This window comes from Plecotus auritus, assembly GCF_963455305.1.
Source record: "Plecotus auritus genome assembly, chromosome: 4".
NCBI lineage: Eukaryota > Metazoa > Chordata > Mammalia > Chiroptera > Vespertilionidae > Plecotus > Plecotus auritus.
The window spans coordinates 130,738,631-130,750,922 of NC_137775.1; the positions used below are offsets into that span (position 1 = coordinate 130,738,631).

The following is a 12,292-nucleotide window of genomic DNA, read 5'->3' on the forward strand; positions in this document are numbered from 1 at the left end:
TTTTTATGTCTTGGGTTGGGGTGGGGGACTATTTGAACCCCTAGGCAGAGGGAAACACTAAAGCCACTGCAGCTTGTGAGAGATGTAGCTCTGCTCCCACCTTTGCCACAGTGAGCCAATGAGCACATCTTCCTCTGGGCTCCAATTTCTCTATGAAACGCCTGATAAATGTTCGCCATCTGTAGGAGGTCCAATCAAGGAACACATTCACAAAGCCAGGCAGGCTTTAACATGGTGTTTTTCCAACTCTGCGTTGTGGCATATGAGCAAATTATGAAATAATTTTAGTGGGTTTTGAACTTACTACAGGAACTAGGGCAGGGCCTGGGTAATGGTGCATTCCTAGTAAATATCTGCTAAAGAATTAATGACTCAATAATAAAAAGACAAATGGCCCAGTTAAAAAATTAATGAAGGATCAGACTTGACATTCCTCTAAAGAAGACATACAAATGGCCAATAAGCGCATGAAAAGATGCTCAATATCATTAGCCAGCAAGAAAATGCAAATTTAAACCACAGTGAGATATTATTTCACATCCATTAGGATGACTATAATAATAAAAAAGAGAGACAGGAATCATAGTGTTGGCAAGAATGTGGATAAATTGGAACCCTTGGTACAAGGGAATGTGTAAAATGGTGCAGCCATATTGGAAAACAATCTGGCATTTTCTCAAAGGATTAAAAATAGAGTTAACATATGACCCAGCAATTTCACTTCTAGGTATATATACTCAAGAGAAATGAAAACATACATCCACACAAAATTCATGTGTGAATGTTCATAGCAGCATTATTTATAATAGTCAAATATTGGAAACAACCCAAAAGTCAATCCTCTGGTGAATCCTATCTAATAAAAGAGTAATATGCAAATTGACCAACACTCCGCTACACCCACCAGCCACGCCCACCAGCCAATCAGGAGGGAATATGCAAATAAACCCAACCAAGATGGCTATAGCCACAGAGAGCAGGAGGGAGGCTTGGGTTTCCCTGGCAATGGAGGAAGCCAAGCTTTCCGCCTGCCCTTGCCGGCCCAGGCCTCCACTCAATGCTACAAAGTTTCAATTATAGAAGATAAATAAAGCCCAACAGAAATGGCCGCAGCCACGGAGCTGGAGAGAGCAGGAGGCTAGGGTTGCCCATGGCAATGGAGGAAGCCAAGCTTCTGCAGCCCTGGCCTGCTTTGGCCTCCGCTTAAGGCTACAAAGTTTCAATTATAGAAGATAAATAAATCCTAACAGAAATGGCTGCCGCCACAGAGCAAGCAGAAGGCTTGGCTCCACTCCAGGCTACAAAGTTTCAGTTGTAGAAGATAAATAAATCCCAGATACCAGGGCCTCTGCTTGGGTCACCAGGGGGCATGGCCAGCCTGCAAACCACCACAGGCCCCTTGCCCAGGCCACCGCACACCCCAAGGGAACCCCCACCCTGATCCGGGACACCCTTCAGGGCAAACCAGCTGGCCCCCACCCATGCACCAGGCCTCTATCCTATCTAATAAAAGAGTAATATGCAGATTGACCATCACTCCAACACACAAGATGGCTGCCCCCATGTGGTCAAAGATCCTGCCCCCATGTGGACACAAGATGGCCACCAAAAGATGGCCAGCAGGGGAGGGCAGTTGGGAGGGACCAGGCCTGCCAAGGAAGGGCAGTTGTGGGTGATCAGGCCAGCAGGGGAGGGCAGTTGGGAGGGACCAGGCCTGCAAGGGAGGGCAGTTGGGGGCGATCAAGCCTGCTGGGGAGGGCAGTTAGGGGTGACCCAGCTGGCAGAAAAGGGAAGTTGGGGGTTACTGGGTCTGCAGGGAAGGGCAGTTGAGGGGGGACCCAGGCCTGCAGGGAAGAGCAGTTGGGGGGTACCAGGCCTGCAGGGGAGAGCAGTTGGGGGGTACCAGACCTGCAGGGGAGGGCAGTTAGGGGTGACCAGGCCTGCAGGGGAAGGCAGTTAGGGGCAAACAGGCTGGCAGGGGAGCAGTTAGGCATCAATCAGGCTGGCATGGGAGTGGTTAGGGGGTGATCAGGCTGGCAGGCAGAAGCAGTTAGGGGCAATCAGAAAGGCAAGCAGGTGAGCAGTTGGGAGCCAACAGTCCTGGATTGTGAGAGGGATGTCTGACTGCCCGTTTAGGCCCAATCCCTAAACGGGCAGTCGGACATCCCTCGAGGGGTCCTAGATTGGAGAGGGTGCAGGCTGGGCTGAGGGATACCTCCCTCCCCCTGCATGAATTTCATGCACCAGGCCTCTCGTACATAAATAAAATGTGATATATCCATACAATGGAATATTATTTGATAATAAAGGAAATGAAGTACTGCTTAAATATGGATGAACCCTAAAGCCATGTTAAGTAAAAGAAGCCATTCACAAAAAAATAACATATTGTATGATTTCATTTATATGAATAGGAATTAAATATGAATGTCTAAAATAGGGAAGTCTATAGAGGCAGAAATATTAGTGGTTTCCAAGGGCTGGGGGTGGATAGTGGGGTGAGTGCAAAGTCTAATGGATACAGGGTTTCTTTTTGAGGAGATGAAAATGTTCTGAATTAATAGTTTAACTCTGCGACTATACTAAAAACCATTAAAGTGCACGTATTAAATGGATGAATTTTATCTCAAAGCTGTTATTTTTAAATGCCCATGCCTGGGCCCCACCCCTGACCAATAAAATCAGAATTTCTGCAGGTGGAGTTTGGCATCAAGTATTTTGTTTGATTTCCTAGTTAAGCTTTTAATTTATAACCATGATGAGAACTACTGGTTTAGACTAACTACCAAGATCCCTTTCAGTGCCAGAATACCATAAATCCATATGCTCCCTCTCAGTCCCAGAATACCATAAACCTATAGGATACCTGTCAGTGCCAGAATACCATAAATTCACAGTGTCTGTCCCAGTGAGCAAGCTGATTTATTTTATTTTATTTTTATTTTTTTTATTGATTCAGAGAGGAAGGGAGAGAGCGACAGAAACAACAACGAGGGAGAATCATTGATGGGCTGCCTCCTGCAAGCCCCCCACTGGGGATTGAGCCCGCAACCCAGGCATGTCCCTTGGCTGGAATCAAACCTGAGCGCAGGCCGATGCTCTATCCACTGAGCCAAACCAGCTAGGGCTGAGCAAGCTGATTTAAACGCACAAAGGGGAAGGGCTCTTGGTCATAATTAATATGTCATCTCTGAATGGGTAGGAACCCAGAAACCTCAATTTCCCTGCAACCAAGGGGAAATAATGAATATGTTTTAAGTCCCAAGCAGACACTAAGAGAATTTGCTGATATTTCACATATTCACCTTGATTGTAAAGAACACCTGAGAACCACCCCCACCCCAACTTGTTCCCAGTTCTGCCCCTGCATAGAATTGTAGACTGCCCATCTCACCTCGCCAGTCATGAGCGTTGCAAGTTTCTAAATGGTAGAAAAACAGTAGGTGAAGAAAGCAAAGGAAAAATCCTCGATTGTGGTAATGGAGGAGATAGCTTTCTAAAGATGAGCAATTACTTATTAAATATGAAAAATAGCTACTCACACGATAGTGTGTGATGACATGCACATGCATGAAGACAATTGAAGGGTACACAGTGATGAGTTTCAGCAGATTCCAGGACAAAAATAATGTAGTAATCAAGGTAACTGAACTACTGGATTACTTCCTATTTATAAGGGTTTAGCCAGGATCATTTTAGAAAAGCAGTTTGTGTAAACCTGATTAAAGAACCCATCAGAATGGTACTACCCACGTTATTTTGACACAGATTTTGAGAGTGTTGAAGATTGAGCAGTTGTAAAAAGCAGACATGATAAGTGGAAGTGTCATTGTCGCATCTCATAAAGAGTGGATATTATGACGAATCGGAGTAAGGTGATCTGACCTTAGACTCTGACAGGTAATGGCTAAGTGATCTTTACAGGTCACCTTGACACATCTCAGTTTCACTACCTGTACAAAAGAACTAATTAATCCCCGTGCCAAAAACTTACTCGCTTCCCAGTATAATGGAATATGGTCAGACATCATTATTAGGTCTTGTATAAGTCAGGGTCTAACACGAAAAACAGAAACCACTCGTGTTTACCTAGAGGGAATTGAATGTAGGGAATTGCTACACGGGTTCATGGTGACCTGAGTGTCACATGGGACATTAAGATAACCCATAGATGAGCAACAGCAGGAAGTCACTGTTGCTTTAGCTGGAAGGCCAAAGGGAAGAAGCATTTCCTGGAGAGGCACACAGAGGAGTTGGGGGTGGTAGGAGCTGGATGGACCAAGAACGAGATGCCTCCTTGCTGGAGATGTCACCCGGGGCAAAGGGAGGGGGTAAATGCCCTGTCTTCTCCTTTCCCTGTGTCATTCAGTGTCCCATCAGGGCCACCCATGGTCAATACCCAGCTGGGAGCCTAGGAAACAGCCTGCAGGGGGCAGCTCCCCCTGTCCCCTACTGATCAGAACAGGGGAGAGGAGAATGGATTTGGGGCCAATAGCCCTAGGACTTTTAGGGTCCACCCTTCTGTTATTCTGTCACCCTTATACCTATATTTTTAAATGTCATACTTTATTTTTAATACAAGTGACAGCTACTCATCATAGGGAGGCATTCTCCTCCTCTCCCCAGTAGGGAGTCAGACTTCTCAGTCACTCCATTCATCTCTAACCTGGATGCCCCCTGTCCTCCTCAAGTCAGATGTCACTCCTCGTATCTGGTGACCTCAGTCACTGCATTCCTCCCAGGTCTAGGATCCCCCTGTCCTCCATCTCAAGTCAGATGCCACTCCTGCTATCTAGTGACCTCTGAACTAAATGGGAAAGTGAATCACTACCAGCTCCTCATATGAAATTGTAGGGGAAATGCCACCAGACCTTAGCACCCATTGCTCCCAGTTCAGTTCAAGTGACTATAATACTCACCCCCACCTCATGAAATCGCAGAGGAAATGCCACCTCGAAGCCATTAGCATGGCTTGCTTTAGTCCTCACCCTTCCCCTCCTCTCTCTGGGGCCCAGGGGGGCTGACCTTCTGTCAGTGTTTCCTGGTCTCTCAGTGGGTTCAGCAGTAGGAAGCAGTCTTGGGTGATTGGTGAATGTGGCAGGGAGAGAGAGCACTGAGTCTTGAGTGTGTATATTATGTGACCAAATATAGCACAGAACTGCAAATCAGTCGCTCAGAAACTATTTGCAATGTTTCTCTCATAAGTGCATTTAGCCTGCTGAAATGCAGATTTTCTTTTTTTCCTTCCTAAGATTTCAGTGGATAACAGAATTATTTAAAGACTAAATAGAGACAATTTTCGGCATCTTTGGCATGATTCTCTGAAATGAATTCTTGTCAGATAGACCTCTTTAAAGATTATGATTGTGTGGTAAAATTGTTACACAGATTTTACAATCTCAGAAAACTCTCTTAAATGAAGTCTTGTCAGATCAAGCTCTTTAAAGATAATAATTGTGTGGGGAAATTAAGCTTAACAGGTTTAACACCCTTCTTCAGTTTCTTGGGCTCCTATGTGAGCATGTTGGCCTACGATGGTGACAGTGACTCCTCACATGGGACTCCGGGTACCCACAACAAACACATTTCTCTTCTTGGCCATGTCAGGTAATCACTGGGCAATTACGGAGCACCTGTCACTTCCCTTATGAAGAAAATGATCATTCTGTTACCCATTTCACTCAAAAACATGTAACATCTCCATTAAGTACTGTGCTTTCATAATAAGCAGATGATAAAGAGTAAGTGCAATTCAGATCTAGAAAGAAACCTCATTGGCCCAGATGCTGGGTGTGGTCAGTCTGGCAGCATGACCCTCTGCGGTGGACACTGACCACATCCTGAGCTAGCCCCCAGCCCGCACCTGTCGCTCCCAGTTCCATTCAAGTGACTGTAATCCCCACCCCTCCCATTTCCCCTGGTGAAATTCTTCATGTGTCCATCTGAAAGGCTTTCTCATTCGTGGTAGGGTTTGTAATTTTTGTTTTTAATTACAAAGTAAACATGTTCTTTGGAGAAAATCCAGAGAAGCACAAAGGAAAATAATCCGGTCACACAGTTAACATGTTGGTCTTTTTTCAGTTCATATAAATATATAATTACTCTTTTTTGAATAGTATGTGGTGCATTCGTTTTATAACAGCTTGTTTTACTCAACTGCATATCATGGTTTAAAATAAACTATATGCAACATTTTTCTATGGTATCAGTATTTTCTACTATATAATTTCTGATGACTGCACACTTTTCCATAGTGTGACTATACCATAATTTACTTAATAAAGTCGAGGGTTTAGAAAAAAGTCCATGGTCTTGCAGCTAAAGCCATCCCCTGAAGGTTTTTATAACACACAAAGACCGTCCAAGCTCTTTGACACACAAATCCTCGAAGGAATGACTTTTTGTGTGAAATGGTTATAGCTGTCAATCATTTATTCTGGATGTCATGGTTGCGGGGCCCTCTCCAGGTTGTTAGGGGGTGATTATGGATTCCTGTCAAATGAGATGTCTGCGATGTATTCAATGTGAGGCAGTGTGTGTTTCTCTCGGTACACCGCGCTCCCTTCGGAGCAGGTTAAGCCGATCTCAGCGAGCCCGAGGGGAGTGGACTAGGCTTCTGGCCTCGGAAGCAGACCGCAGACATGCCCAGGCCTCAGATCCCACACAGTAGATTAGACTTCTACATAAATACATTTGTCTTGATTGTCACATTCCACCCAGGGTTACACCTCCATGCATAAAAATGGCTCCAAGCCTGGTTTTCAAAGCTGTTTGCCTCCCCTGTTGCTTTTAACCACCTAGCTCAGAGGCACTTTTTGTTATATCTATCGAAGATGATTAAGGGGCTGGGAGAGTGGATATATAAGGACAGATTAAGCAAACTATGTATTTACAACTCGACTGAGTGACAGCCAAGGGGAAGATATTGTACTGTCTGCTGGGCTCAGATCATGGAAGAGACATTGTCTTGCTTTCGCAGTAACTCAATTGCAGGGATATCTAATTTAGAGAAAGTTTTCCAAGAATGATATCACTTATGCTAATTAGATAATGGTGTCAGTGGAAATTACATTTAGCGGCTAGTAGCAGAAACTTGGAATAGCAATGGCTTCAACAAATAAGGTTTCACTTTCTCTCCTATAAAACAAAGCCTAGAAGTGTATTATCTGGGGCTGCATTGCAGCTCCATGATGTCATCGGTGCCTCCAAGCCCTCCTGTCTTTGGCTCCATTATTCTCGGCATTATTTTCATGCTCAGGGTCACCTGATGCCAGGGCTGCGTCCAGTAAGGGGTGGGGGAGGGCACAAAAGAGGTCTTGCCAACTAAGATACTTGAGAGATGTTTCTTGGAAACCTGTCTACAACTTCAGTCGTTATTTCATTGACCACCACATCGGCAGGAGAGGCTGGGAGATTGAATGGGGTTTTGTCTTTTGTGTTTTTTTATTTGGTTTTTAGATTGGGTACATGCCGACCCCAACAATGCCAGGGCCCTTTTACTAAGAAGGCATGGGATAATGGATACTGCATAGCCGACCAGTGGGTTCTGCCACAATGATTTACCTCTTGAAGATTTTGAGAAAAGTCTAGACTCTGAAACACAGTGGCATTTGCTCTGATGTTGCAAGGTTCCATTTGTAAAATTAGCCCTTGAGATCTAACTTATTTACTTCTGATTGCTCTTATCTATTTTAATTTATTCATCACAGAAGACTCCAGGTTGACACTAAGTAAATCAAACACCTCAACAGACCTAAGGATAATAATAGCTACAATTTGTTAGATTTCCATGCATTGTGTTAGGCACCAAAGAATATCAGCTGAATGATTTGCTTCAAAATTGTGGATAAGGAATCTCCTAGCTGGGGTGGCTCAGGTGGTTAGAGTGTCGTCCCAATATGCTAAGGTTGCAGGTTCGATCTCCAGTCAGAGCACATACAAGAAGCAACCAATGAATGTATAAATAACTGGAACAACAAACCTCTCCCCCCCCACCCCTTCCGTTCTTTTCCTCTTGCCCTCCTTTCCCCCCCACTTCTTCTCTTTCTCTAAAAATCAATCAAAAATAATTTTTTTTTAAATTCTGGATAAGGATAGATGAAAGAGACTCACTGCTAATAATTGAAGCTGAGCAGTGGCTGCATGGGAGTTTACTACACTATTCTTTCTAGTTCTGTAATTATTGAAATTTTCCCAATAAAGATTTTAAATGTCACCTCATCTACTTCTTAAAATGCTTCTTAGGAGGTCAGCGCCCTCACCCTAGCCAATAATATAGCAAGAAAGAGGCACATGCAGGATTCAGACCCGGTGTGCCTGACTTTGAAGTCTGTGCTCCAACCCTTACTACTCAGGAAGCATGCCTGCAGTCCAGCTGCCTGAAACTCTTTTGAAATGCAGACTTTTGGGTCTCACCCCGGGATCTGGTACAAGACCCCCAAGTCCACTCGTGTTTCTGTGCTCTGTCACAGCACTGCATTGCCTCAGTCGCCATGACTCACCCAACTTGGTCAATTCTGACTTTTTATCCTGTTGAAATAAGCCCAGTCATGAGTCACCACTTTAGCATACATACTTTTAATAGGCATTTGATCCACAGCAGCTCTTTCTTCCAACATTGGGTGTCTGCTATAGTGCTGGGCACCGAATGCCTGTGTGTCAGTTAAGCATCGCTCTGAATACACACGTCAGCTCTTATTAACCACTGCTCGCTTGAAACTTAACGTAGTTTGTATTACGTAAATATAGTCGAGCTTCTGCTCACGTAAAGTGTCTTGAGTTTTAAAAGCTGTGGAGAGGCTTCTGTGGGAAACTCCAGGTGCCTGTCCCAGCTTCCGCCAGGAGCTCTGCGTGCCCACCTGTGGGTAGCTTCCTGAAAAGACAGGCTTTTATTCCCTAACAGCTTCCATCGTCTTTTATCATTTCCGTCCTCTCTTTTTGAAAGAAAGAGAGCTGTGGGAATTGGACAGCGTGAGTCCCAGCTCTGCCACTATGTGTTCTGTAGGCAAAGTAGTTAACCTTCGGAGCCTTCCTTTCTTCATCTGTGCGGTGGCTGTGCCATGTGGTCTCTGGGGTCCCTTCCAGCTCATCCTTCTGCGACCCCACGTACCATGATTTTTCAACCCTCCAAAAACATTATAAAGTCACTGGGCTCTGTGTGAAATCCACCTGACTATGTTTTTTTTCCAGTCAGTAAAAGGATCCTGGCACTGATTTTTACTGGGTTTTCTTTCCAAATGACGAGTGCCTAAATGCTTCCTCGTTTTATGTGCCCAGAGCCTTTTTAGAATAAGTAAATGAGTGAATGAATGAATGAGGCCTGCCATCCTTCTCAGCTATAATCTGCTCCTTAAAGAGGCTGGGCCCCTTTGCTTTTGAACGTTTCAGAACGTTTTCTAGCTGCCAGACTATCTTAGTGGTTTTTTTACTTCAAAGACCTTCAAACAAAGTATATGTTTAACACCATCAGCTCTTCATCAGTTTGCGCAGCGAGAGAAGAGTTAAGGGAGATCCTGAGGAGAGCAGGCATCCGAGCATCCTTAGGACCATCCTTGTGTAGGTCGGGCCCACACTGGTTGCTGCTGAAGGTACAAGCATCAGGCCACTTGCTTCTTCTTCCAAGAGCTCTCTTTCTCGTATCAAAGTAATTTTAAGCAGGTATATGATAGTATCCTCATAAAAGTAAACTTAGGAAAAATAGCATGCTGTAATAACAGCCATTATAACAACCTCATGCTAGGCATGTCATAAAAAGTATTGCCCACCCCAGTCTTTTCCGTGCTGTATGTGAAATGTTTCTGGTTTGCTTTGCAGGGCAGCCTTTGGCAAGGAGTCAGAAGTTCTTATTGGGAACCTGGGTGATAAATTAATCCCTCCACAAGACATCCTGCGTGACGTCAGTGACCTCAAAGCCTTGGCCAACATGCACGAGAGCCTGGAATGGTTAGCAGGACGAACAAAGTCAGCCTTCTCCAATCTTTCCACATCCCAGAGTAAGTAACTGGTGGAGGACGGCTGAGGAATTGGGCTGAGTACTCTCACTGGGAATGTGTCACCCTATGGGACGTGTCCAGGTTGTCAGAAGACCTGTGCCAGAATCCAGCTGAGCTGAGCCTCTGGTACCTGGTGGTTCTGTGAAAGGAAGTAATGTCGCTTCCCTGTGTGGGAAGCCAAAAATAGTCCCTGTTAACATTGCTTGATATTAAACCTCAGAAACAAAATCGTGGAAGACTGAACCACAATTGTCTCAAGAACAAAAGCCAATCCCCCTCACAACTTCCCAAGGAAAGGAACTTATCTCAAAACTCAGAGCCAAGCACACGGCTGACGTTTTTTATTTTAACTGATACAAGTTAATGAAAAAGTGTCTAAAAAGAGAATATTAGAAGTGATTAAGGTGTTAGAAAATAGAGAATAGGAGAAAAACAATTATTCTGGAAAAGAGATGGTTGAGAGATAACTTAATTATAGATTTCAAGAAAATTAAGGAATGGGATATGAAATAAAAATGTGAAACTTCTTTTTTTATTAAGAACCAATGACTCAGAGAAAAATAATTTGAAAACTTTAGGGCACATAGACATTATTTAATAACTATAAAATAAATACATTTTAAAGGCATTCATTCAGAAGTATGTGGTAGGCAGTTATAATAGAGGCAAAGCAAACATGAAGGAATACAGGAGGTGGCAGATTTGAATGCATAAACAGAGAGACAGAAACAGGGTAGAAAAAAGAAAGTAACAGCAAGAACATGAAAGAAACCGAATCTGCCCTGAACTTAGTACCAGAGTTAACCATTCGTAGGTTATTGCAAGGAAAACGCTTACATCATTTGGAATGTGAACTTCCAGGGAAGTGGTTTATTATCGTTGTCTTTTGAAAAGTTATTATTACTTGATTAACAAGTGTTTCCAGCATAGAGAAGGAAGAGGTGCAGATGAAATTCACAGGGTAAACTATTCAAAATCCAGGCCCCATGGGCAGAGTCCGGGCCCTGGAATGCGCTCTGCCTCAGATCTTGTGCTGACTGGGCATCTCCTGAAGGCCAGCAGAGGAGGGGCTCTGTGTGAGGTTATGGACTCTATTTTAGAAACAGTCTTAAAATATGACTTCTTATTTATACTTTTACTTTTTATTATTTAAGATATTACTTCTTATCTGCTGATAAAAATTATACATACTTGTTCCCAGAATCTATAAAAATAGGAAAAAAAATATGCATCTATTAGGGATCATTTGGGCACAGTATTGGATCTGAGCAGACTCAGATAAGGAGGTCTCCTTGAAAGACCCTCAACTTTATAATCTTTTCGTATCAGGCAATCTGTCACAAGCAGTAGCCTAAATTATCCATTTTATCTCCCAGTGCCAAAATAAAGTAAAAAATGTCGGATATAGCTTACTTCCCTTTTGCTAATTGCAAAATAAACAGCTCTGAAAAGGGACCAGATGCCTGTTTTCCTGATTTCCTTTGCTTCTTGCAAATACAGGACTGCATGGGTAGGTGTATTAGTGATCATTGGTGGCCTTTCAGTGTCTAATCCTATATAATAAAAGGCTAATATGCAAATTGTCCCTTCTACCGGGAGTTTGACCAGGGGGCAGGACCAGCCCACCAACCGCCTGCAGCCCCTCCCACCACCACCACCGCCCAGCCTGATCCGGGCCGGCAGGACCCCACCCGTGCAAAATTCATGCACCAGGCCTCTAGTATTTAACAATGCAGTATCTTATTTCCAGTGGCATGGCATTCCAGATTTCTGTTCTGTCCATTCTAAAAGGGCTCCACAAGGCAGGATAGTTCCAATCTCTGTAGCAAGCCTTTGAGTGCTGTACTCAGGCCAACCTGCATCGACTGTTTTGGAAAGAGAGAGAAGCTCCCGGAATTATGCTCACCTCTGTAATGGCACAGTTGAGCTGTTGTTCATGTTACCATGAGTACTCAGTACAGTTGCTGTCTAATTCATAAATGTAATCATTTCTTATTCTGACAAAGATCTCTTCTACCATGCCTGCTGATGCTTTGTCTCATGTGTTCACTCCATTTTATAATATAAATGCTACCCTCTCTGTTCCTCTCAGGGTGATCATTCCACCCAGTGAGTGACTTAAATAACTATCAGCGTTTTGAGGATCGGTGCAAAATCCCAGTGAACTGTAATCACTACTTATGTTGTCTTTATTAAAACAAAGCAGTGAGCAAACGTGGTTTTTTCTGCCACCAGCAAGCCTAGCTCGCCCACACGAGTCTGCTCTTCGAATTCCCAGGAGAGGTGTCCATTGATGTCTA

The 12,292-nt window shown here is 43.9% G+C and overlaps 1 protein-coding gene across 1 annotated transcript in view; it reads left to right on the forward strand.

Moving 5' to 3' along the window:
• The window catches only part of EXOC4 (exocyst complex component 4), a 771,568-nt gene that overhangs the window by 648,027 nt on the left and 111,249 nt on the right, over window positions 1–12,292 (forward strand). Inside the window, exon 14 of the mRNA XM_080666468.1 lies at window positions 9,814–9,992. Coding sequence (XP_080522594.1) covers window positions 9,814–9,992 — 179 coding nt within the window. The remainder of the gene's footprint in view (window positions 1–9,813; window positions 9,993–12,292) is intronic.